At 35.6% G+C, this 27,975-nt stretch overlaps 1 protein-coding gene and 1 non-coding gene across 5 annotated transcripts in view; both read left to right on the top strand.

Moving 5' to 3' along the window:
• The window catches only part of Lrba (LPS responsive beige-like anchor protein), a 539,975-nt gene that overhangs the window by 120,765 nt on the left and 391,235 nt on the right, over positions 1 to 27,975 (top strand). For all 4 annotated transcript variants that reach the window (XM_040752567.1, XM_040752566.1, XM_040752565.1 and 1 more), the window contains exons 29-34: positions 120 to 279; positions 3,179 to 3,629; positions 12,391 to 12,524; positions 18,378 to 18,456; positions 19,668 to 19,801; positions 23,870 to 23,931. In XM_040752567.1, coding sequence (XP_040608501.1) covers positions 120 to 279; positions 3,179 to 3,629; positions 12,391 to 12,524; positions 18,378 to 18,456; positions 19,668 to 19,801; positions 23,870 to 23,931 — 1,020 coding nt within the window. The remainder of the gene's footprint in view (positions 1 to 119; positions 280 to 3,178; positions 3,630 to 12,390; positions 12,525 to 18,377; positions 18,457 to 19,667; positions 19,802 to 23,869; positions 23,932 to 27,975) is intronic.
• Positions 8,460 to 8,621, top strand: LOC121142539. Its single transcript, XR_005879580.1, has one exon. It is a non-coding gene; the product is annotated as a U1 spliceosomal RNA (small nuclear RNA).

Here is a 27,975-nt window from a genome sequence, read left to right as displayed (position 1 = left end):
ACATATTTTCTGTGCATGTTGAAAGATTTGTGAGCGTAGTCTACATTTAAATGTTTTAATGTGAAATAAGATTAAAGTGTCAATAGTGCCATGAACAATTACTTTTGTTTTTTTCTCAGGAGGATAGCAAGCAAGCTCAATTTTTAGCTTTGGCTGTTGTTTACTTTATCTCTGTTCTGATGGTCTCAAAATATAGAGACATTTTGGAACCCCAAGATGAAAGACATAGTCAGTGTCTTAAGGAAGCTGGTAGTGAAAATGGGAATGCATCACTTCCTGGTAAGCTTCCACAGTTTATTCCCTGACATCCAAAGTTCAAACAACTTTACCCAGTGAAGACACTGATTCTGGAACATAAGCCCACCTATGTGTAAAGTGAGAGCATAGCTTCATATTTACTAATAGCAAAACATTTTAATTTATGTTTACCAATGACTCAATAATTTACATATTGCATAATTATTTTCAGTTGGGTACTGTAAGTGACCATCTAATTAAAAGATAAGAAAATGTTACCCTTTATAAGTAAATAATCCTAAGTTTAATTTAGTTTTTGCTGTGAAGGATAAATCAGTCTTTCACAACAGTGTTCTAGGAAGTTGTTTAAACAATTAATAGTGATAACTTTAGTTTTAAAAGTAGCTTTCAGTTACAGAGGTATAGTTAGGTAAACAGCTTTGATAGTCATAGAACTAGCTGCACCGAGAGGAGGGGGTGTTTTGTTTTTTTCATAGGTTTTCATTCAGTACCTATCCTAATACTTGTATTCATACAGGAAGCAAAAGACTCCACTGCCATGAAGCTTATCTCTGGCAGGAAGAGACAGAAAATATTTTTAATAGATAAATTTTATAGTATTGTAGAGGTCCATAAAAGTGATAGTAAATAAAATGTCAGGCATGACAGGAGAGATGGTTTATGCCTTTTTCTTTAAGAGAAATGAATAGTCATTGGAATGTTCAGTACAAAGTTATAACTGACATGTATTTTAAAAATAAAAGCATTGGCCATGCAACCCTAATGATCTGAGTTTAGCCTCCCAGAATCCACAGTGGAAGGAGAGAACTGACTTTTGTAAGTTGTCCCCTGTCCTCCACATGTGTACCATGGCATGTGTACACCACTGTTCAAATGTATGTATATATATATATATATAAAATGTATATATATCATATGCATATTATAAACACATACAATGATAATAAATAAAATAGATTAAGTAACTCTGGATTTTATGTTGAGGTTACACTCCATAGGGGAAGAAAAACCAGTGTTTTGTTTTGGTGCTGCCACGTGACATAGTACTTAGAAAATTAGTGGCTGAAAACTACAATTATCTTTATATTCCATGATTTCTGTGGGTGTCATTTGAGTATGGCATGGTGGGAATACTCACCCCTGCTCTTGATGTTTCTTGGGACTTAATGTCTAAGATTATGTTTCTGCTGTTTAGTGCCTCAGCTGAAAGGTCTCTAGGCTGGGCTTCGCTTAGAGAAGCAGCTGAGCCAATGTTATTTGTTAATTTGTTAACCTTTTTTTTTTTTTTTTTTTTGGTTTTACGAGACAGGGTTTCTCTGTTTTGGAGGCTGTCGGTCCAGCCTGGCCTTGAACTCACAGAGATCCGCCTGCCTCTGCCTCCCGAGTGCTGGGATTAAAGGCGTGCACCACCAACGGCCGGCTATTTGTTAACTTAATTCTTTGTTTTTTCCATTAGTTTGAAAGACATTTCTGTTTCTGTGTAGTCTCCATCATTAGAGTAGAAGTCAGTTAAATTTCTAAATGGCTGGTTTGGAGTCTGGAAAAGTCAAGCCTGTCAGGCTTTATTATAACTCAGCCTTGGAACTGGTTCTGTTCTACTGGTTAAACATAGTATTGGTCTAGTTCAGATTGAAGGATTTCTTAAGTACCAGGAGGTGTGCGTCAGTAGGATCATTAAAGTAATTGCCTTCCACTACCAGTTAAGAGGACAATGCAGTAATTCCCTTGATGTGATGACTTGATGGGCTATGGTTGTAATCACACAAATAATAAGAGGCAGTCAGATTTTGGATATATTTGTGTGACAGAATAACAGTATTTCTGAACATTAATGTGGGCATTTAAAAAAGAACAGATATTCAGTAATTACTATAAGATATGCTGGAGTAGGTCAAATGTGAAATAATTCAGTTTTCAACCTTCTGACACACAGACACACACCCCCACACACACCTTTAGTGTGTGGGTGGAGGTATTTGTAATGTGGAGGGTGGGTGGAATAACTATGGGAAAATACACGTAGGTAGAGAGAGGTGCTGAGAGAACTAAGTACTGAAAGGACCAAGGATTGACCCCTCAGTTCTTTGAACCTAATAAATCAGGGAAAAAGAAGTTGAAGGTATTAATGAGAAACTACTGGTGAAGGCATAGAAGAAAAAGAAAACTCTCAGTCAAGGGAAAAAAGAATTATCAAATTCCAGAGGACATCCAGCAGTTGCTTTGTTGTCAAGTGCTATTAGGGATGAGGACTGATCTTAAAATTTGGCAAGGTGTAGGTTTTGGATGAACTTGAAAAGAACCTATTGGTTAGAATGATTGTAAGTTTGATTGGAGAGGGTGAAGTTAAAAAACAAAATGGGGTTGTTTGGGCTATGGATTTAGCTCAGTTGATACAGTGCTTGCCTAGCATGCATGAAGCCCTGAGATTGAGTCCCCACCCCTCATCAACTGGTCATAGTGGCACATGTTTGTAATCTCAGTTCACAAGAGGTGGAGGGAATAAGATCACAAGTTCAAGGTCTTCCTTGGGTTCATAGCAATCCTGGGATACATGAGACACTGTCTCAGCAGGGTTGAGGATCGCCAGCAGCATTTATTTATTCTATATATTGGAGGACTTGACCATTTTCCCAAGCAGTGCAAATTATGTGTGAGGTAGGAGGTTTTATTTTGTGCACTGTTGGCATTCAACTTTGTGTTATAATCCATGCATATGTTACAATCATCATACATTTTAGCATATTTTATTTAGCATATCTATTTTGGATATAAGGTACAGTCCCTCATATTTTATAGTTTATGTTAATTTTGATTTTGGGAGAACGTGACACATATTTCATAAAATCTTGAGTGGCTACTGAATATACCTTTAAAAAATTAGTTCTTGATTTTTAAATTTACTTTTCTGTTCATGGGTAAGATGCAGAAAACACACCAGCAGAATTTAGCCATTTAACTCTATCATCAGTGGAAGAATCAGTGGAGGACAGCTCATCTACTCGAAGGAGGGACTCTGGCCTTGGTGAAGAAACAGCTTCTGGCTTAGGAAGCAATCTGTCTACAGCTTCTCCAGCTGCGCCTCTGGGTGTCAGCGCTGGTCCAGATGCCATCAGTGAGGTGCTGTGCACTCTTTCTTTGGAAGTCAATAAATCTCAGGAAACAAAAATTGATGGAGGAAACGAGTTGGATAAGAAGGTGACAGCATCAGTTCCAGTTTCAAAAAACGTCAATGTGAAGGACATTCTTCGGAGTTTGGTTAATATGCCAGCAGATGGAGTCACAGTGGATCCAGCCCTTCTACCCCCCACCTGCCTTGGTGCTCTTGGGGATCTGTCTGTTGACCCACCTGTACAGTTCAGATCTTTTGACAGGTATGTAAATAACTGTTTGTTTCGGTATGCTGATGTTTGCAAATTCTAAAGGCCAACAGGAATTCATTATGAAAGTCTAAATTTTGTGGCTTTAACATTAGAGTAGAATGTTTTGATCTAATTTATAAAAAAATATAAGGGTGGGTTTGCTGTGTGGTTTGTGCAGTATTTCAAACATTTATTAACATTTTATGTGCACCTAAAATTATTAGTAATGCACATTGTGTGTGAAAGAGCCAGCCTGCCTGCCTGCCTGCCCTCCTCTCTCTCCCTCCGTCCCTTTTTTTTTTTTGGTTACACCTCAGGCATTATTTGAACTTGCCATAGATGCCATAAATTCCCTTGCTTTCAGTTGTGTCAGCCTTTGTGACAACAACAAAAATGGGGATCCAGATGTCAGCGAATACAAGAATTCAACCAGGTGTTCTGAGTATGGGTAGTTTGAAAAAGCTAACTACAGAATCTTTGTTGATTTTTGTAGTCCACAGGATTTTTTTTTTTCTGAGACAGGATTTTTCTGTGGCTTTGAAGGCTGTCCTGGAATTTGCTCTGTAAACCAGGCTGGCCTTGAACTCACAGAGATCCGCCTCCCTCTGCCTCCTGAGTGCTGAAATTAAAGGCTTGCTCCACCAATGGCCAGCTGGAATTTTTGTTTTTATAGATTTGGCTATTTTTCTAACTACCCAAGACCTCAGTATTGCTAGGGATATGCCCAGCAATCAGTTGTAATATATCATCAGCCCTTCTGGTCATTGTCTTTATAAAGTTTTCTTATGTTCTACCTTTAACACAGTTATTGAATGAATACTTGTAAAAATTAGTATTTTTATCTGGAAACAAACTAATGTACGGGAAAGTTCCTACTGAAAAACTTTTTTGAGACATTAAATTGCTAATATGGCCGGTTTTGGTGGCTCACGCCAGTATGATTTGCTGAAGGAGGCAGAGGCAGGAGGATCACGTGTTTGAGGCTAGCCTGGGCTACACATTTTTAAAAGCTGGGCACTGGTGGCACATGCCTTTAGTCCCAGCACTCAGGAGGCAGAGGCAGGCGGATCTCTGTGAGTTGGAGACCAGCCTGGTCTACAGAGCAAGTTTCAGGACAGCCTCCAAAACAATACAGAGAAACCCTGTCTCGAAACACCAAAAAAAAAGTTGCTAATATGCTAATATGCTACTTAGATACTTTATTAATACTTTCTGTATAGATATATTATTATTTTTAATAAGAAAATTAAAATTTTTACAATGCTTTTTAAATCTTAAAGTACTGACAATTATTATCTAAATTTCTTTAAATTATTTAATATTTTTATTTATTCTTTCACAACTTTTATGTATATATAATATACTTTAATTATTCATACCTCATTTTCCTCTTATCCCCACCCACCTCCCATTCAACCCTTCTTCCTATCAACCATCATTCCTACTTTGATTATTTTGTGTGTGTGCTTCACTACCTTTATTTATTTATTTAAATTATGTATGTCTGTGTATGGATATGTGCCCATGAGCGGCAGGTGCCTGTGGAGGTCAGAGGATCCATTGGAGTTGGAGTTATTTATAAGTAGTTGTGAACCAACTGACATGGGTGGTGGGAACTGAACTCTGATCCTTTGCAGGAGTATAACCACTGAACCATTTTTTTTCTTCGAAACAGGGTTTCTCTGTATCGTTTTAGAGGCTGTCCTGGAACTCGCTCTGTAGACCAGGCTGGCCTCAAACTCACAGAGATCCACCTGCCTCTGCCTCCCGAGTGCTGGGATTAAAGGCATGCACCACCACTGCCCAGCTCTGAACCATTTTTTTTTAGATGCTTCTTTATACACACTGTATTTAATTAGGATTTTTTTTACATGAGCATGGACAGTGAGTACTTTACTGGAACAGGGAAGATTTATCAGTGGCTTACTACTGAGGAATTTGATTCTTCATCCAATAGCGACCATTTTACTTCCATAGATCCATAAAGGAGGGTGGGGCCTTCCTGCATCAATGCAGATTTCATGTAGATAACCACTGTTCTTGTAAGTTCATGGGCACTACAGCCATGCTGTTTCTAGAAGGCATCATTTCATAGCACTTCATCCCATCCTCCAGCTCACTGTTTTGCCGTGTTCCCTATCTATGCCTTGGGGTTTGTGATACGATTTTTCACTTATTCTCTCACCAAGTTTAATAGCAGTAGTAATCTATGTGTAAAATTACAATTATTTGAAGTTAATTTGACAATATATCCATTTAGAGAAACAATAGCAATAGGTTCCTTTGTCTAGTTCCCATAACCTCCCACCCATGAACTTTTGAATAGGTTTATAAAAGCAGATGTGGATTCCCTTCTGTAGAGCTGGCCTCAGATCCAAGCAAAAAATGATTGGTTCTCACATAGCAATTATGCTACTTACTATTGCACCAATGAGACCATGTGGCCTGGTTGGCTGGTGGTACAGAATTCTTAGTTTGGTAGGATTTGTAATGGCTTTTTCCCTTCAGCAGCAAGCACAGTACCTTCTTGCTCCAGGAAAGCTAGCCAGCAGGGAAGAAGCCTCCAGTTCAATTTTTACTTGATTTTTCTGTGTCCCATAACCAAAGTATGTTATGCTTTAGCAATAGGATCTCATCGTCTGGTTTCTGTGGGCAACCAACAGCAGTGGGAATAGCCTGTTCAATAATAGTCTTTTAGGTCAAATGATCCAATTTGAGTTGATGTCTGTTCAAGTCTTTAGATGTCCCTCAATTTCTGTTTATCTAATATTACCTTAGAATTAGATTCAGGTTAGTACATCTTTGGCAGAAATATCACAGAAGCGACAGTTCTCTTTGTTGCTCCCTGTCCAGTGGCATATGTATAGATTCATCTTATTACTGATGCACCAAGTTTCTCTACTGTTATGGAATTCTTTGTGAATAGAAGCTGTAAAATTCCATCACTTTATCAGATTTTCTGTTCATTCGTTTTATGGACTTAAGGTTTTCTGTCTTATTTTGTGGCTCCTAATATTAGAGGCTATGTAGTAATGTTTTTCAGTTAGTTTAGTCTTAGTCCTCTATATTTCCCTCTTTTGTAAAGAATATCTTATTGTGTTGTTCAGGTCAGCTTCAGATTCATCAGCTCAAATGATTATTTTTCCAGAGACCCTTGAACTCATGGTAATCTTTCTGTCTTGGTCAAGGCTAGGATTATAGGTGCAAGCTACCATGTCATCTTAAAATTAGCTTATATTTGTGCTACTGTTAATAATAAAAACAATTGGGTGACTCTGCGTTTTATTTGTATACTTAAAATGTTTTTTAATGAGTGACACACATTTTTAATTAATTAATTAATTTATTTTTCAATAATGTTGAAGTTAAATCTCTTTTCTCAGTGCCTTAAGTCAGATTATGCATTTACTTAGGGAATCCTGCTTAGATACTTACTCAAAAAGATTTGTTGATGTAAGAAAGAAACAGTAATTTTGCTGGTAGCATTTTCAGGATGTTCTGTGTATCTTAACATGCCTGGTATGCATTTAATATATTGTCTGATGGAGTACAATCTTTTCTGCCCCCCCCGTCTTTTTTCTTAGCAAGAGACACCTTTTGAAAGATTTTTTTACTTGAATCCATGGACCAATGGAGTGTCTTTGGGAATTTCAAAGCATCCCTCTGATCATGTGTTTATCTCAGGAATGCTGTGCCAGAAATCAGAAGTCTCCTCATATCTTAAGAATTATCAACTCCCAAGCAGTTGCTGGGAAGTTTAGAGTAACAGCTACATGAGTGAACCCTTGCTGAAAGCCTGCCAGGTTCAGTGTCTGCAAAAGGGAAGGTGTTTGTGTTCATTCCCATGCCAAGATTCCTGTTCTTATCTAATTTGAAGATCCTTGCTGGCGATTAATGGGTGCCAGGGATTTATCTTGATAAAGTTCAAGGGCTGGTCTGTGTTTCAGCTGAATCCTTAGGGACTAAAGAACTCAGCTGAAATATTTCTTTTCCTTTTGGTGAACCATTTTATTTAACCACTAAATAAAATAGCAGTGTGAAGGTTTGTAATATGGGATGAACTGATGTGATTTTAAACTGAAAATTCTGAAACTTGTCTTGCAAGACCTTATTGTTGTTTATTTGTGCTTATTAGTAATTAATTGAAAGGACCTTCAAAGTTCCTAATTTCGAAAAAAATGATGAGAAAAGTATGTGTGGGACTATAAAAAGTACCTAAAAAATCTGTACAATTCAGATAATTACTTGTTTCCTAAATATTAAGACATATTTCGAGTTTATTTTTAAAGTAGAAATTTAAGACCTAAGGCATACTCAGAGGTAGAGTTTCTGCTTGGTTTGTGACAGATCATGGGCTAAACCCAACACAAGACACAAGGATGGAAGAATAAAAATAAACATACTTGATAGCAGTATAGTCTCAAAGTGAGTGCTACGTATGTTGCATTTGTTTTTTTTTTTCAAAGCAACTTCAAACTATTTTGCTTTTGTATAGCTAATTCCCATTGAAGAGTGATAAGTTTAAATTTTTAGGCTATCTTTAAAAAATGTAGAATGTACTTTTCTAGTAGTTTATATTTTTGCTTACAGGATGAGCATAATGGGCTAAATATCTCTTCTACAGAAGGTTTTAGCCTTTACACTGAAACTTTACTGTAGTAATAGAATGTGAACATGCCATATATACACATATTATTTATTTCCATCTTAATTAGATCATGTGATTTTGGATTTTATTTTAATATGGCCCAGAGTTTTAGTAGTATCGTGTTACTGCTCAGATTTGAGCCAGGTGATTGATCCAGAAATTATCAATTTTATTTTTGTGTACCAGTTCATAGTTTGAATACATAGCAGGAGAGAAAACGTGATCACAAAGGTGATTTTCCAGGGTCAGTATTATCCATTGCACTAGAGATGTGCTGACCCCTGACATTTCTTCAAATGTGGGAAACTTGACTGCATGATTTCTGGTAGTGGGGACCTATCTTCATTCTCTCCCCTATTATAATTAAAAACTAAAATAAAACTTCATTTTGTATTTCTTGTCAGGTATTTTTGTAATTTAGCAGTATATGCATAATTTCTTACCATGAAAATCTCCATTTTTGTTCTGTGTAGATGACTATAATGTAGATATTTAAGTGCTAACATGAATATGATGGTTGGAGAACTTAGTGAACATACTAAAAACCATTGAATTGTATGCTTTATGTGCATGAATTGTAAAGCATATGAATTATAGCTTTGCAAAACTTGAAAAGCAGTTCATCAGGAAGCAGTGACTGAAGTCAGACAATCTGAGTTGGGCTGCATTCCTAAAAATCTTCTTTGATAAATTACTTTACCTTTCTGAGCTTGTTTTATAACTTCAAAAGATGTTTTTTTAATTTTTTTTCATTTTTTATTTTAATTTTAAATAGCTTGTTTTACATGTCAATCCCAGTTCCCTCTCCCTCCCCTCCTCCCGCACTCCCCTTCTCAAAAGATGTTTTTAAAAGCTGTTTGGTGGCACATATCTGTAGTCTCAGGACTTGTAAAGGGTGAGGACAAGATGGTAAGAGGAGGATTAGGAATTCAGGGGTCTAACTTGGGCTCCCTTTTATACCCCCCCAGTTATTTATTTTTTTTTAAATTTTTTTTTGGTTTTACGAGACAGGGTTTCTCTGTATTGTTTTCGAGGCTGTCGGTCCAGCCCAGCCTCGAACTCACAGAGATCTGCCTGCCTCTGCCTCCCGAGTGCTGGGATTAAAGGTGTGCGTCACCACCACCCGGCTTTAATGATATTAATGTATACCTTAAGATTGTTTTTCAAATTGAACTATAAATTTTTGAGAATATGTGCAAGACTGAGCAGTAAATAACTGAACTAATAAAAATATGCTGTTTTCCCTATTGAAAGTATTATTAATGGTATGCTAAATGTTTAAAAATGAAGTCAAGGTTTTGTTGTGTTTTAATGAATCATGGATGAATAAGGATTGTACCTGTTAAGGAAAAAAAACGAAATATAGTATTTGATGAACTTTGACCAGTTTATATACTTGTGTTACACAAAACATTAGTCAAGATTTTCCCTTTTCACCCAGCTGTTGTCCCTGTCCCTCAGAGGCAATTGCTATTTTACCTTTTTACCATTTATTGGTTTGCCTGCTCCAGAACTTTTTAAAAAAGGTAGTAAAGAGTATGCTCTTGATCATAGTTTCCTTCATTTAACCTAACACCTTTGAGATTTATCCATGTTGATAAGTTACATAATAGTATCCTACTCACCATTTAAAAGTTTAGTTTTTCTGTATGAAGGACATTTGAGCAGTTGCCAGTTTTCAGCTACTTTAATGCATCTGCGAGCATAATTGTATACTTAAATTTTCTTGAGTAAAGTTCTGCAGTACTGTTATTGGGTCATAGGGTAAATTTCTGTCTAAAATCTTGATTGTAGAGCAAGTAGATTTTTTTTTCCACTGCTGTGAATTGAACACTGGCCCTCAGGCATATTAGGCAAAGTACTGTGCTGCTGCCTGCCCACAATTTCACTAATATCCCCTTGCCCATAATTTCACTAACCTAAATGTTATTCTTCCATTGGTAAATATCTGTTGTATGTATAAAACAGATTGCGATGGTTCTTTCAGGAACAAATGTGACACTGAATTGTTGATATTTATCATTTTTCTACCTAATTGTTAGAGCATAGGTTTTTTTTTTTAACATATTGGTATATAAATTTCTGGCAAGAGTAGAAAAAGAAAACACAGATTATGTTTAGTATTGTTTTCTAAGGGTGCCACCAGCACATATGTATGTGTGCATGTGTGTGCATGCACACACAGAGGTCATATCTACTTCCCTTTAAGTTACTGATCTTTATCTGATATAGGCACACCATTTTGGGATTGTGGGCTCAGGTGGCTGTTGCTTCTATTTTTTAGTATATAGTTAACATTGGCAGTCACCCTTATAATGATGTGACACAGCCACCCCCAAGTACATTGAATACGCCTTGCCTAGCACAAGATAACTTGATTTAATTGGCAACAGTGTTTGCCCTCAAATGATAGTCACTGAAGTAAAACGGAACGCATTTCACTTTGTCCTTTTTTTAAATTAACAACAGATATGTATTTTTTAAAAATAATAGAATTGTGTGATTTAAAAAGTATGAATACATTTATCAGGATAAAGTGCCTAAGTAATTTTGTTTAAAAATCAAACTTTAAAGCTATTAAGGGAATACTTTGAGCTTACAGTATTGTCAACAAAAGATGTGATTAAATAAATTGAATGTTGAAGACTTTAAGCTTATGGTTAACACTGGGTAATTAAAAGTAAGAGCTGCTGTGGGAGTACATTATATATCAGCTGTCCTTTTACCTCATTAACTGGGGTTTTGCATGTTTATGGAGCTAACTTCAATTAAAAATGCCTTTTCGGTTATGTCTAACAAGGTCTTTTAGTTACTCTTTTAGTATAAAGTATTGCACTTTAATTGAAATTGGTATATCATAAATACCTGTGTTTGAATAATACATAATATGAACAACTGTTATTTAGCACCTTTTCTGTTCAAAAAATTGTCTATTATTTTCTGTGATATAACCAAAAGCTATCATATTTCATGAGCTGTACACATGTATCCATTAATTGTACAGGTATCGTCTTTTAAAATACTTAAGGTTTTATGATTTCAAATTAGCAGTGCTTTAAAATCCTTCCTGAAACATACTGAGTTTTCTACATCAGTTCTGCCATTTACAAAAAAGTTAATTACTTGTCTTCTTAAATTCCAAAATTGTTTTTTTCCCCTGCAAAAATTAACTTTGGTTATGTTTATTAGAAAATTCAAGATGATCTTAAATTTGGAAACATATAGTAAATGTTGGTTAAAATGTTAAAATTTGTTATTTTCCTAGGACATTGTCCTAGTTTTAAAAACAATGAGACTGGGGAGATAGCTTGCCAGTAAAGTGTTTGGTGTGCAAACAAGAGGGCCTGGGTTTGATCCTTACAAATCAATGTTTTAAAAGCTTATGTGTGTTGAAGGGAGAGTTGGGAGGTGGCCGGAAAGGTGGCTTAGAGGTTAAGAGCACTGGATGCTCTTTCAGAGGACCTGGGTTTGATTCCCATCACCCACATGGTAGTTCACAACTGTCTGTAACTCTAGTTTCAGGGGATCCCATGCCCACTTCTGGCCTCTGTGGGCACCAGCCAAATATACAATACAAAGACATATGCAGACATGCCATGCATATACATTAAAGACAAACCAAGCAAGCAAAAACCTGGATGTACATACTCTTGTAAATCCAGTCCTGGGGAGATAGACTCTAGTGAACCGTGGGGTTCATCAGTCAGCCATCTTAGCTTACTCAGCAGTTTGGTTCTGAAGAGTAACATCCAAGGTTGTGCTCTCTCTTCTCTCTTCCCTCCTTCTCCAAAAGAGAAAAAGGCACATAAATATGGACAGCAGTGAAGAGACTTTAAGGTGAATGAATGTTCTAAAGAACACATCATCTGGGGAGTGTTGGTGCACCCTTTATCCTCTGCACTCAGGAGGCAGAGGCAGGTGGATCTCTGTGAGTTCAAGGCCAGCAGCCTGGTCTACAGAGACAGTCTGGCCTACACAGAGAAACCCTGTCTTGAAAAACCAAACCAAACCGAACCAAAAAAGAATACATCGAAAAATAAGATAAGAAAGAAAATGAGTTATGTTCTTTTTATTTTGAATGTATAATTAATGTAAATAATTTACATTTTAAAACCTTCATTACAGAAGTGTCATCATTGCAACAAAAAAATCAGCTGTCTTACCTCCCACCCTTCCTACAAGTGCAACTTCCAATGCTGTCAGTGTGGTTTCTTCAGTGGATTCCACCCAAGTCTCAGATGTGGGAGGAGAGTCATCAGGTGAGTTAGGTGTCAATGATATCAACATAATTTTTAGATCCTATTTTAGCTAATCATAGGATTTTCTAATAAAATCAAGAAATTTGTAAGGTACTTTATAAACCTGTTTTACTATTGTTTACTAGTATCCTAAAGAAATCTGAGTAAAATGAAAAAGTAAAATCAGGACTGGAGATTGAATTCCATTGGTAAAGTACTAGCCTCGCTTGTTTTGAGCCCTGGGTTCAATTCCTGGAACCACATGAACTGGTGATGCAGATACCTAAAAGCCTAGCACCCGGAAGGTGGGGGCAGATGATCAGATATTCAAGGCTTTATAGGGATTAAAGACTTGCTTCAACTATATGAGACTTATTAATGATTGTTAAATGTATATCTACTATATACTACTTTGTTTATATTTCTGAATTAGAATCTAGGAAACTATTTGCTATCCTTAAGTAGTATGTCATAATTGTACTAGCCATAGTGGTGCACAATTTTTTTTACAGTTATTTTACTTTGTCTAGCTTTCTTTTCACATTTCTTTATACAATGAAAGCATATTAACTAATGAATATCAGATCATAAATCTATCTATGTTAGCTGAAGGTTAGAGATAATATAAGTAAAACTTGGAGAATGCAGTGTTAAAAAAGCCAAGTAGGATACTGGGGAGATTACTTTGTCACATGCTCGCTGTGCATGTATAAGGACCTCAGTTGGGATCCCCAGCAACTATGTAAAAATAATGCTTATAATCTATCACTCGGAGGCAGAGACAGAAAGGTCACTGGGGTTACTTGCTACCCATCTTGCTGAATTAGTGAGCTTCGGGTTTGGTGAAAAAGTTCCAGACTAAAAAATAAGGTGGAAAGCAATATAAACATGACATTGATTTCTGACCTCCGCATGTACCAACATGGCCACATAAGAGCCTTCAAACACACTACCATGCAAGTAATGTTATGAAGTTAGGAAAAGGGAATATCTTATACCAGTAATATTGTTCAGGAGGTCATGCTGTTCCATAAACATAGTAACAAGGTGCTAGGAACCCCCAAAGGACTCACACTGTGACGCTAGAATAAGGTTACTTTAAAACAAGAAAGAATCCTGAAGGAATACCTCTCTGGATTAAAAGATCAGAAATAATGTTTTTACTTACTTAGGGACAACTTATATAAGGATCTGCTCTCCTATTTATTTGGCAAACTAGTTGATCTTGGAGAGTTTTGATGTTGTTACTAGACTAGCCACTAGTTAACCAGTCCCTGTCCCCATACTGTATTTTGTGTTATGTGTTGACAAAGTAAATGGAATTATTTCTCTTCTTAAATTTCTTCTTTTGACACTGGGTCTCACATGGCCTAGGCTGGCCTTGAACTCACTGTGTAACCAAGGATGAACTGCAACTTGTTATCCTTTTGTCTACACATGCCAAATGCTGGAATTTGCCACCACGCTTAGTTTATGTGGTGTTGGAGAGAGACCAGGGGTTCTTCTGTGCTAGACAAGCAGTATACCAGCTTATCTACATGTCCAACCCTACTTTTTGCCTTTGTTTTACTTGTCTTAACAATGTTTTGTCTTACAGTTTTGGAATGCAATTAATTATTAGAAAGTGTTCATAGTATGCTAAAGAAAATTGATGCTTTATGTACTGTTCAATTGTAACTATGATAAGTAGCTCCTGTGTATGGTTAAAATAAGACAGTACACTGCAAAGTTACTTGTTTGATTCCATGAGTTGTAGTATTGGCCCTCATGTCCTATTAGGTCTCATGTAGGCTAAGCTTGCCTTGGATGGAATGTGTAGCAAAGAATATTCCTAACTTTTGGCCTTTACATCTGTTGTGGTTGAGTGGTTGAGATTACTACTACAAATTTGATTTTTCATTTAGAATTTACTTTTAGTGTCTTCCTTCCTCTCTTTCTCCCTCCCTCCCTCCCTCCCCCCTCCCTCCCTCCCTCCCTCCCTCCCTTCCTTCTTTCCTCTATTTCTTCCTTCCCTTTTTCTTTTCCTTTCCTTTCCTTTCTTTTCTTTCTTTTTTTGAGCTGAAAACTGAACCACTGAGGTAGATCTCCAGCCCCTATCAGCTTCTTTAAGAGTTCATCTGGAGTACACATACTATTTTCATATATAAAAGACAGTAGGTATTAAGTTAAAAACTGCACCTAGAAACAAAAAGTTGCTGTTGTAGTATTGTATTGTGTGGCTTAGGCTTTATTTTATCAAAGAAATTTTAAGTATCACTGTGCTTTAGTTTTTAGATTAGTTTCAAATTTACAGAAAAAAAAAGAGTAGAAAGAAAGTGGTTGCCTTGTATATACCCCTGTAGCACTCTCTTCTCAGAAAAAAAGTAATATTGGCAGCCATTTACAAAATCTGTATTTATGAATTCCTCAGTCCATCCCTAGAGAAAGCATGACTGTGTGAGAAGTACACTGACTAGAATAAGTTCCACTTATTCCAAAGGAAGTCTCCTTTAACTTCAGTTTATGGTCTAGAGTAAATAGGATCTTCTGATGCCATAGAGGCCAGAGATGCCAGTTTCCATGGATCTTTGATCTTCTTGGCATGGGCACTGGGAGTTGAACTTAGATCCTCTGTAAGAACAGCATGTGCTGTAACAGTGGAGCCTTCTCTCCACTGACAGGTCCTAGATTTTTGAGAGAGGGCAAGAGAGCCTCCTATGTTCTCCAAGCTGACTCTGAAGTTCTGAGCTTCCTCAGCTTCTTGAGTGCCGGGATGTAGGAATATACCACCAGGCTAGATTTCTGGTCACTTTGAAGTATATTTTTCATATTTTAAATCCAGGGAAGATTTAAGAGAACTAAGATGCTTATGTGATTTTCCAAATTAATTTGCTATCTTGATGTCTTTGGTAACTACTGGCCAAAATTTATAAAATTATATTGTACCTTATGGGCCTGACCCATAATATATCCTGAACCCTGAATCTAATCTCCATTGTTTAGCTTTTTTTCTGACCATTACCAATAAGAACTTATAACCAATTCCCTTAAACAATGACAAATATCCATAACCTATTGAATAGCCAAAAACCACCCAACCCAACCTCTTTGCAACGTGGGCATCATGTTCTTAAATTTACTTCCTGCTGTTTGGGGGCGATAGCATCTTTAGGGGATCCTGAAAAGAAAAATTTGGGTTAATTGTTATGTCCTGAGAGAGGTAACTATCATTTGTAGTTTAATCTCTGTGTATTGGAAAGTTCAGGGCTTGTCTCAAGTCCTGGCTAGAGTAGTCTTTGAGGCTGGATCATCTTAGCTAGACACCTCAAAATTCTGAGCAGTTTGTAGTCCAAAGCTGATCTTTAGTTGGTGTTTTTCAGCTTAGTGGTGTTATCACAGTCCTGGCGAAATTGTCGTTGTGGGATTCTCTCTTCCTTTTGGCGACTTTAGAGATCAGTGTAGTCAGATTATGCCTTTTCTTGGTAATTTTTTTCCAGGTAGTTCTCCCCTTTTCTTTGGATGCTTATTTGTGTAAAGGTCTTTAAATCCTCCAAGGTGGTTTATTGATTGCTCTGAGAAAGAGTTTTCCCCCATGGTGACAGAAAACGAATGAACTGAATTTGTCCTGGGAGCCTTTGAGAGGCTCCAAGACTCTGGAAGGCAAAGGGTTACCTTGAATGTCCCTCATTGACCTGCATTCATTAGTCTAACCCCTGCCTTTGCCACACCTTAATGCATAATCCAGAAGGGAGGGGCATTATGTTTGAATTATGCTTTGAAAAAATAGTGTTTCTAGGAGCATCCTATTTACAATCACTTTTAAGGTGACCTTGTTTTCCAGAATTTAAACATTTGACATTTTGATTTTCTTCAGACCTCTTGAAATCATCTCTCCTATCCATGCATTATCATAATCATGAGATTCAATATTGATTGTGTAGCACATAGATTTCAGAGTTCTGTTTATCAACTGTGTGTGTTTTGTAGGTTTCATGTATTTACTGACTTTTTTGCTATGTCCTAGTGAAGGGCTGTGGTGGAATTTTGTCTCTGTTTACTCTCACATTGACCTGGCACCCTTGTAGGTTACAACTTTAAGGAACCAGGAATTGGCAAATGTGTTGCAACTGCCAGCACAGTGTACTCCTTTGTACTTGACCACCTTAGGTCTCTATCACCATGCCAACTGGACACCTCTAGTTCATTTGGTCCTGTCTTACAGAGAAAATTTAATATTGCATTTCCTCCTAATACTAGCTAGATAACAATGACTCTGCTATTCATGTTCTCCTTCTACCTTAGACTGATTGACAGTCTAATCCTGTATATTTTGATTCTTAAGCAGAAACTTATCTTCCTTCTTACTTTGAGATTTTGCAGACTCTTCATACCATAGAATTATTTTCTAGCTTAGTCTTTTGGATTAGTTCTTCAAGTCTTTCCTTTCTGTATTTCTCTTCTTATCTATTCTTAGCTCTGTCAGTGTTAGTTTCCTGGACTGATCTCTTATCTGGTTAAGTTTGTTAACAGTTATTTCTTGATGATATAAGGAAAATGACTTTTGTTTAAGAGAAAACAATTTGAACACTTTATACAAAAGAGGATTGAGTTGGTTGTTAGCAATATTAAGGTATAACATTAAAGATTATACATAAACATTAATTGAAAAAACCGGAATAAGACCATATAATATAAATTAATTTTATTCAGCACTTTAAATAAAAACGCTGGAATAAGATGCTAGGAAAGATATGGATGCTTAGAAAATTGACCTGTTCAAGTACAGGGGTTGGGATGATTAGGGGAATTATGTCTGAAGTTCATATTACTGTAGCTCTTCAAGTATATGTTTGGACTCTCCGGATACTAAGAGGTAGTTGGATGAGATGAGGGTTCTGTTCTCTAAAAAGTGCTGTATGATAGCTGGAAGTGCATTAAAAATATCAATTGGAAGCCAAATGTGGTGGTGCATACATGGACTCCCAGAATTTGTAGGGTGTGGTAAATGTAGTAAGTCAGATGTTCATGGTTATTCTTGGCTGCATTGTTAGCTAGAGGACAACTTGAGTTACATGAAATGCTGTTTAATAAAACAAAACAAAAACAAGTATAAGTTGGGTAATGTAGGCTGGGGAGATGGTAGCTAGTACATGCCATGGCCTCTAGGTATGTCTTCCTACCATAAAGCCCTGGAAGCTGGGGAGCAAACCAGATCTTCTCGTCATCTAGTTTAGGTGACTTCTGGTGTCCACTAAGCTGTGTGAAACTCCTCATAAAAACCTGTGCCTTGTTATTATCTCTTCTGTGATTTTGAAAAAAGCATATCTTGAAATAAGCATGAGAAAACAAGTCCTATTGTATTTAGGAAAGCTCCTGAGAAAGTGTAGATGGCACTGAAATAACTTGAGATCTGTTCCTCAAATGTGTGTGGATTGTTTACTGTTTTAGAGTCTTGTTCAGTCACGCTGCAGCACAAGTTCTCGGATGATTGACTAAACAGTTTTGCTCTTGGTTTTAATGGTACAACTTTTTAAAGCTAAATTAGGAGCTTTATATTTCTAATTTTTACTTCATCAAAAAAAGCTTTTGCTTATTAGTTTCTATTGGTACCAAATAACAGAAGTTGAACCTAGCTCAGTGGATCAGATTCTATCTGTACTTATTTTCTTCCTCTATACCCCTTGGATAGCAGGGTTGCCTGACACCACTGACCTTACATGTAAATATTTAAGAAAAAACATTGATTTATCAAAAGTCTTTGTCTACAGTGATACATGTTTGAAAAAAGTACATTGTAATACATGTTTGTTGGCTGCTCTAAAAAGGTCATATTTGTTTTAATCCTTGTATCTAAAACCAGAAAATTACTGTCAAATGCTTATTTTTCTCTTACAGGAAATAGATCACCTAATGCAAAATTGCCTTCAGTCGCAGCAGTTGGCTCTGTCCCACAAGACCCAGTTGCACACATGAGGTATTTAAGCTCCTCACTGGGGACCTGAAATTTGTGCTTTTCCATCACCTACCCTTTCCTCTCTTTATAAATTAATGTTATTTCAAAAAAATTATGTTGTAAAATATTTATGAGAATTGTCTCCTTGTAAAAATGCTACACATATGGCAAATATTTTTATGAGTTGGTGATATATATTTTAAATAATTATGAATCACTAAGAATTCATTGTTCCTTTTCTTTAAAAGTGTTAAAGTGATGATATGGTCAATTATGATCATATTGATACTGTGTCCTACATATATCTTTACTTTTACTTACAATTTTAATTTGGAATGTATGTTTTAAATTTTAATTTTGAAATTTATAGACTTATTTTCTACCACTATACCCAAAGGGGTATATTTTGTGGGATTACACAGGCTTGAAAGATTCTGTGAGGCACAGGAAGAAACCTGTGAGGAGGTGGTTTTGGAGAGCAGAATCCGTTAGGAGGTGTCTGATAATGTCAGTAGGAGCTGAGCTGTTGGTAACAAGTTGGAAGGACTGTTGTGAATCAAGATAGCACTGCCTGCTAACTTCTTTACTGTATAAAGCCCTGGGTATTTGTCAGTTTCCTAAACTGCAGCATGCCTGTTTATCTTTTTAAAGTCATTAAAAGTATGTGATTAATTATATGTGAACATATATGGATACTCATGCAAACTTAATATGTTAATGGAGATAATTATAAATGTATAGCCTGTGATTTTCTAATGAGGTCACTTAGATGGTATTAGAAAGAAATTGTTACTCCAATAAAAAAATTAACTACTTTTTAGAAGCATTTTTATGCTACAACTGACAACTTAGAAATGAAGACATGATTTTTTTATCTCCAGTTACTGTTAACTTGATCAGTATACTGATAGCTGAGTTTGATGAGCCAATAAATTAGGCGAGATCTTGGTTTAGTTTGGGTTATAACAGAGTCATAAAAAGGTGCTTTTAACTGGTGAGTTGCAACTTCCAGAAAGAACTGAAGCTTGGGATGGTTGTTAATCAAGGCTGTTTTTGAGGACTTGGAGAAGAAGGATGATTCAGGGTGCAAAAGGACATTTTAGGTAGAAAGCCTTTAGATACAGTGATGTGTCTTTTGGTCATTTTTATTTTTGATGTAACTTTACATTTATATGGAAATAGATTTCACTTTAGAACTAGAAAGCTGATAACCCTCATCATCTCTCTGTTAGTATTACAGAAAGGCTAGAGCATGCCCTGGAGAAGGCAGCCCCTCTGCTACGGGAGATTTTTGTGGATTTTGCACCTTTCCTTTCTCGGACACTTTTGGGTAGTCATGGACAAGAACTGCTTATAGAAGGAACAAGTAGGTGCTTTTCTTTTATTCTGTTTGCATTTCTTTACATTACAAAGTTATATGCTTGAATGAGAAATGTCTTCATTTCCTTAAATATTTTCACCATTGGCAAGGCCCTCACATGTATGTGACTTTTGAAGACACAAATCTGTTACATTTTAATCTGTTTTAGTTTACTTTTGTTGTGTTTTTTTTTTTTTTTTTGGTTTTTACGAGACAGGGTTTCTGTATTGTTTCGGAGGCTGTTGGTCCAGCCTGGCCTCGAAAGCACAGAGATCTGCCTGCCTCTGCCTCCCGAGTGCTGGGATTAAAGGTGTGCGCCACCACCACCCGGCTTGTTTTTGTTTTTTAACCAGTAGTTTGGATAAAGTATAAAAGTATTAGGCAAAAGCAGTAGTTTTTTTTTTTTTCTAGTGCTGGAAGTTGAACTCAGGATCTTGTACAGCCTTTGCAAGTACTTTACTGTTGAGTTTCATTCTTAGATCAAGATTTATCTTTTTTCAGTACAATTACATTAACTATGGGGTAGAGAATTAGGGAGACTGTAAGAGTTTTGCTTGAGCTTACGATCCATAGAAGATGGGTGTGGTGATGAACATCTTTTTAAAAATTTTTAAATTTATATTAGAAAGAAGCTTGCTTCACTTCCAGCTCATCTCCCTCCCCTCCTCTGCTGTCCCCCCCCAGGCTCCCCAGCCCTGCACCCAATCCCTACCCCAATTCCCAGGGAGGGTGAGTCCCTCCATGGGGAATCAATGAGGGATGCTCTCTCAGCCTGGACTCTTGGAGGGTGATGAACACCTTTAATTCTAACACTTGGGAGACAGATACAGGTAAGTATTTATGTGAGTTCGAGGACAGCCTGGTTACAATAATGAGTTCCAGGACAGTTAAGGCTACACAGAGAAACTCTATCTCTACCCTCCCATAACCCCTCGTCACCCTGCCACTAGTTACTAGGCAGGCTACTTACAGAATGGATGAAGGATAGCAGTTCTTTTCTTTTTTCCTTTTTGCATGAGACATTGTATAGGAAAGGTCTTGAAGTATTAGAGATGACCCAATTAGGTGAAGGAAGATTTACCCTGAATTTGTTCAGGCAACAGGTATCAGTTCAACAGAAAACAACTTTTCAAACAACTGATTCTATTTAAGAACTTAAGACTGGTAGTGGTGGAACTATTAGTAGAACTGGGAATTCCAGCACTTGTGAAGTGTAAGCCCCCAAATAGGAAGTTTTAGACCTGGCCTGGGCAATATGAGACACCGTCTCAAAACAACTCATTTAATGGGTTAACTTAAAAATATCAGCTATCATCCCAAGCTAGAGATTATAAAAGTCAATCTTAAGAACTTTTATTAATGATAATCAGAATTAAATATTTTTGCTTGACTATGGTTGGATTATAATCATTAAATTTAATTTGTTTGGAGGCAAGATTTATGGTATAAGGTAAGTACTGATAATCTACTAAAGGATCCTGGTAAGACCCCCCATTCCTTCTTCAGTGTCCTACATAGCAATTTACATTTAGCAATGCATGATCTCATTTTTGAGTCCAAAAGTAGCAATGAATTCATTTGAACAGAAATTTCTAATTTTAGAAGTACTCCAGTTAAGTCTTATGTATCAATAATTTATTTAATAATAGACTACTTGATGTAATTATAAAGGCCACTTATTTATTAAAATAATATAATTTGAAAATAATTGATTTAAAAATCTTTGGAAGTTTGAATTGCAAGGCTTTCCAAAGCTTAATTTTTGTTTCATTTGTCAAATAATTATTTTTAAAATGGTATGTCCACTCTTGAGCTTATGTTTTTATTTGCAGTTATGTATTTGTGTTTGTAGCATGAATGACCTTTAAGCAGGCACTTACCAATACCGTGTCTATGTTGTCTCCCCACTGTGCTCTGCAAAACCATATTAATTGTCCAAATAAAAGTGACCTTTCACTACCATTATTTTTCTGAGCACTCAACTGTTCAGTGTGTATGTTTTCTTTATTGTCTTATTTATTTATTTATCTATCTATCTATCTATTTATCTCTGTCTGTCTGTCTGTCTGTCTATTTATTTAGAGACATGGTTTCAGGTAACATCTCCAGCTGTCCTGGAACTATTGTCTTTATATTGAATATAAAGATTGTATGCATTATACCATCCTGAAATAAGACTGAAGATAAACAAATTTATGTACATGTATTTTTCTGTATACATATTGAAATACCTGTATGTGGTAGGCCAAAGACCACTGTATAAATCTTTCTAATTTTAGATGCTCATATTGCTCATTATATATATGAACAAATGTGAAAAGATCCAGATTAGAATCCAGAGGTGATAATTCTGGTTCCTGTGGAGTTAACTAATTAATTAACTAATCCAATGAGGATTAGTGACTTAACTGTGAAAGGTTCAGAATTGATTTACTACGAGAAATTTGATTTTTTTCGTCATTTTCCTTTTATTTTTGAGATTATAATTACATCATTTCTTCCTTCTTCTTTCCTCCAAACCTTCCCATATAACCCTCATTGCTTTCTTTCAAATTCATAGCCTCTTTCTCATTAATTGTTGTGTATTCCTAAATATAACCTGCTTAGCCTATATGTTATTTTTATTTATATTTTTCAGGACTAATTAGTTGGTCTTGTGTAACCAATTAGTGTACTTTTCCTTTGGAAAGACTACTTCTCCCATTCAGCAAGGGGACTGACTAGGTTTTGAAGTTGGGGTAAAACTGGACTTGTCTTTGGGTTGCATTTTAAAAAGTAACAAGGTTTCAGACAGCAGGGGCCTGTTTGGCAAAGAGAGATGGTAGCTCTGTCCTTTCTTTCCTGATTGGCAGCCTTAGGCCGAAGTGTTTTTAGCCATCTTATCAGTGCAAACCCACGTTTTAGTTGATGACTTGCTTCCCTGTGCATGCAGCACAGAAATGCTGTGTAGCTAATTTTTATGCCACTGCCAACATCGCTCCATTCATTTCTTTTTCTTTTTTTTGCTTCATTCATTTCCTTTTTCTTTTCTTTTCTTTCTTTTTTCTTTTTCTCTTTTTTTAAAAAAGAAAATCAAAGGTATTTGTAAAGCTTCAAAATGCCAACTTGTGCTATTGTTCAGCAGAGGGATTATTATTTAAAAAGAACAGAAAACTAAAGAACGTAAAGATTACAGATACAGAATGAGCTCTCTCTATATGGAAGAGCTTTAATGGAGTGAAAGATGGAAGTAGTATCATAGGGCTTTTAAACGTCACCAGGAATTATTTAATATGGAACTAACAGCTGCAAGGTTTTGATCATTATAGTGTTACTGTGTTATCCCATCCTTATAATTTTTGGAATTACCTTTAAACATATTAGCTATAGCACATTCTTTGAACTGCTTTTTTGATTATACTGGGGACTTAAACTAAACAACTCTTTAGATGGTCATTAATGATATAAAATTTCCTTCCTAAGGATATTTTTAGTTAATCTGAAACAAATCATAGAAAGGAAAATGTAAATAATTGGTTTATAGGAAATGAGGAATACATAACAGACAATGGCTTGCATTTCTGTTAAGGTTTAGTGTGAGGTCAGAGGTCAAGGTACTAATAAGAGTGTTTGGGATGTCTGCTGCCATGAAACAAAATGGAAACTTGATTGATAGCTAGAGGGTTGAAGGGAGAGAGTGTGGTGGAGAAAGCAGAGGTCAGGGAGCCATTTCCCTTCTCTGCATGTATAATGATCACCTTTCCCAAACAAAGTGTAGGCGATCATGGTCAAGATGGCATATGCTGTACGCATTTCTATGAGATTGTGAAATGTCATTATAGAAGAAGTTACAAGTTTGAGTGTCTTGAAAATTAAAATAAAGTAGTTTACAAAACTGGTAGTTTTGATACCAGGTTTAAAGTAACTTCATAGTACTTTGTTTATTCATGCAATCAGATGTGTACAGCTTTAGTTCTAAGTACAAACAATATTAATGTTTTAGTTTAATTCAAATTTGAATAAAAATAGCATAAAAAGTGAATCTCTAGCATTTAAAAAATTTGTGTTTTTAGAATAACCTTCTTTTTTAAATAGGTTTGGTTTGCATGAAGTCCAGCAGTTCAGTTGTGGAGTTGGTTATGCTACTATGTTCTCAGGTGGGTATAAATGTCAAAGTAAAATTCAATCCTAATGTACATTGCTTGACAGTGAACTCATTCTTGCATTATCAAGTTTTTGTGATAATAAAGTTTTGTATGCTGTGCTAAATTTTTAACTTCTTACATAGATTACTTATATAGTTATAGATGATTTTGAAGCATGAACTGAGGGAGAGAATTTATATAAATGAGAAAAAATGGTTTTTAGAATTACACTGTAATGCTTGGATCAGTTGATCTTGAAATGACTGTCTTTGCAGTGTGTATTAAGGTTATAGAAATAGCTTTATTTATGTACTTTGTGGAGTGCCACTCTGATTCCCCCAGGAATCCTGGGTTTACCTCCCTTTGTGTAGGGGTTATAAAATGAGTAATAAATAATTTTGAATCCTTGTCATTGCTAATTATTTTTGACATACACAGTAGACTTGGGAAAATATCAACAAAGATGTGGCAGTGATCATCATAAAGATGTACAAAACAAATTCCTCAGAGCAAAATTAAAGTGTATAGGAACCTTGGGGTTAGCTTTAATGATTTTTAAAACTGATATAGGAATTATATATCCTATGGTGTTTTTGTTTTGTTTTTCAAATAATCAAATGAATGTTTTATTGAGTTTTTTTTGTAGTCTTTTTAAAGTGGTATCTTGCTGGTAGTAAATTCCTCTACTTAAAACTTTAAAATAGCCTTTTTTAATAGGAAGGGTATTGCTTTAGAGGTCAAGGGTTTTGACCCATTTCAACACCTTTGACCTTCATTTACAACTCTCATGGTTTCCTTGCCTAATGAATAAGGATAATATAAAATTAATGTTTCTTTCCATCGATTTATTCATTTTAGTGCCTATGTTGCCAAATTTATTTAGACTGTGCTGATGGACATTTCATGAATACAAATTAAAGAATCATAGGTGTGAAAATCAATACTATGTGTTATCAATAACGTGCAATAAGAACAATTACTTCTGGAGAGTATAGCTAATGGAATTTTATAATGAACTTGTAAGGAGCAGTTACATTTCTTAAGGGGCTTATTATTCTTAGATTTTGTGAGTAGTCTCTTTTAATAATTTAACCATTTTGTTTCGAATGCTCTTTCTCCAAAAGCTCACTTGGTAAAATTTCTCATTGAGCCATCTGATTTTAAATAGTTGGTTGTTTATTTCTTGGATGGGAGTACCACATGCAGTTTTATACTTGCTTGAAATTGCCTTTCCTTTTAGCACTCACAGTTTTTTCATAAGATTATGGTTCTGTTATTTATAGTGATATAGTTGTTTCCTATGTAAATTTTGATAATGAAGTTTCACCTTTTAGTTTAGGATTGAATTTTGTTTGGTACATGAAAGCTACTTCAAATATAGCACATTATGTATTTGGATGTCAGAAGCTGCACAGATAAAGAATGACACATGATAACACCTATTTGTCATGGATGTCACAGTGCCGCTTAATGCTTATCTGATCAAATGGCATATGGAGATCACTTTGACGAGTAAGTTTCAAAAATCAGAAATTCTCAAGGCTTTTGTTTGAATAACACACATTGTTGAGTATCTGAAGTCCTCAACACTTTTTTTTTATGAGTTCTTCAAAAGTCCCATGGCATCTCTACAAGATGTAACACAGTGTGAAAAATGATGTGAAAAATGAAACTAGAATTAGCTCCAGATGTATACAGATTGTTCTAGGGTGATAATTACATTTTTCACTTTGAATTTTCCTAATTCAAAGAGGTCAACTTGGTAATGGCAAAAGTGATTTATTTTGTTAAGAAGTGAACTGTCTTTTTCTACATGAAAGCTGAAGAGGTATGAAATTGAATTTTGAGAGAACATTTTGCAGATACTGGGTGGGGATGTCTTGAGTTTGATTGATAATTTTTTTTAGTGTGAGATAGGGTGGGAAGTAAAAAGCTACCATCTTGCTAAATTTTTAATTAATTTTTTAAAGAGGAGATGGAGAGGATTGAGTGCCAAAGATCAAAAGATCAGGTCAAAAACGCCTTTTTCATCACATAAATAATGGGATATGCTTATGAACTTAACATCTGCAAATTTGATTTAGAACTTTACAAATTAGTTGGTGTTAATTTCATAGCCATCAGCTATAATCTGATTATTTTTCTTGAGCCCATATACAACTTATCTTTTTGAAATTTTAAAGACAAGGTGTTTAACCATACTTTATTGTAAAACATAATTATAATCTCAATTAAAGTAGTAAGAGCTGATCATATGTGATTGGCTATCAATAGACAAAAAGAATCACTATATACTATTTTGAAGCTCTGACATAGTTTTTACTCTTTCCTTGTTACTAGTTGATTGAGCATCATTCTGAAGTTTATGGTATTTAAAACATCTAGGCCTTTGAGTAAAGTTCATTAAATTAATTCATCTATTATATTCCTAATAAAATCACTTAAGTAGTAGTTAAGCTCTAAACACCGATTTTTGTTTAAATTAATTTTTTCCCCAGTGCTTGGGAATAAATCTTGGTTAGGCCTTGCACATATTAGGCAAGTGCTCTGTTACTGAGCCCCCATCCCCAGACTGACTTGCTTTACTTCAAATATAAGTATATTCAGTCTTTAGGGAAGTACATATTTCCCTATAGTACAGACAAAAAAAGTTGAAAAAGTTTTCAACTATATTTCAAATTCAGTTTGTTAGGAAAAAATGTAACTTACTAATGTTGTATTTGTGTTTAAACCTGTAAGATTGAATGCAAGGAAAATATTAAATAAATATTTCAAGTAGTATTACTTCATTGCTGTATGAATGCTTGTATCTTGCTCATTTGACATTAATACCAGTTTTGAAAGAACTGACATTGCATTCAAGGCCACTTTATAAAAGTGTTGTGTTGCTCATCCTAATTCAGTCTGACATACATTCCAATAACACTACCTCCCTTCTTGGGTTTAAAGCTGAATTTATGACTGTGCATTGTGAAGTGCATCATTTAAAAATGGTTTCAACCCAAAACATCTAATAAATAAATAATGTGTATGGCTACTCAGTAGTAGACTTTCTAGACTAGAAATCATTCCATCGGATACTCAACAGTCCACTATCGGAGAGGGCTGTCAGATAAATCTTGTGGTAGCGGCATTCATGTCCTATAAATCACATATTATTGTCTGAGCCTTCTGCCAGGTCATCTATTCTTTTCCCATTGATCAGAAATGCATACAGTATATAGAAAACCTAGCAGCACCATGTAGTCTGGCTTGGCATCCCGTCTGAGTTATTAATTAGCAGCAAAAATTTATTTTTACTCTGATTAAAAATTTTTTTTGAAATATTATCTTTACAGGAATGTAATGATAGTGTTGGTGTTTTCTTTTCCCTGGGTTTCTATGTCTTAGAACTGCCAATTAACTACTGGTAATAGTCACTTAGTCACATATCAGTCAGCATTATTATAGTTTTTTAAAATGTAATATTATGTTTATTTTTTTGGTTTGAATATTAATGAAATGTTTATTTTATTCCTGTAGTTTTCCTTTTTTCCAATAAGTTCTGGTTCTCTACTTTGAATTTATCTCTGAGGAATCTACAATATTCAGTGCTCTTGTACTTGCCCTTCTAGCTCATAAACATTTCCTTTCATCATATTATTATGAGTAGCTGAGTCACACAAACAAGTAAATAATAGAAAAGTGTGTCCATAATTAGGTGATTGAGTTTTTCGAGAGGTGGGGCTTGAAAGTCCTTTCTTAAAGTTACCCAAATGTGCCATAATTTTTCTGTTATGGCATCTGATTTTTCCTTCCGTATTAACTCTTATAAATGATAACTTTTTTCCCCTCAATATGTGTTCTTACTTAAATTAGAAACATGAATGCTTCACATGTCAATCCCAGCTCCCTCTTCCACCCCTCTTCCCTTGTCCCTCCACCAACCCCTCCAGCCCCCTACCCCATCTCCACAAAACGATAACTTTTGTTTTTGTTACTTTGAGATGGTCACTTTGAGTAGCTCAGGCTGTCCTGGTACTTTCTGTCTTAACACAGGTGGACTTCAAACTTGTC

This window comes from Mesocricetus auratus, unplaced genomic scaffold (assembly GCF_017639785.1).
Source record: "Mesocricetus auratus isolate SY011 unplaced genomic scaffold, BCM_Maur_2.0 Super-Scaffold_100009, whole genome shotgun sequence".
NCBI classification, from domain to species: domain Eukaryota; kingdom Metazoa; phylum Chordata; class Mammalia; order Rodentia; family Cricetidae; genus Mesocricetus; species Mesocricetus auratus.
The sequence above is the reverse complement of the archived record's forward strand: the minus strand, read 5'-3'. Positions and strand labels throughout refer to the sequence as shown.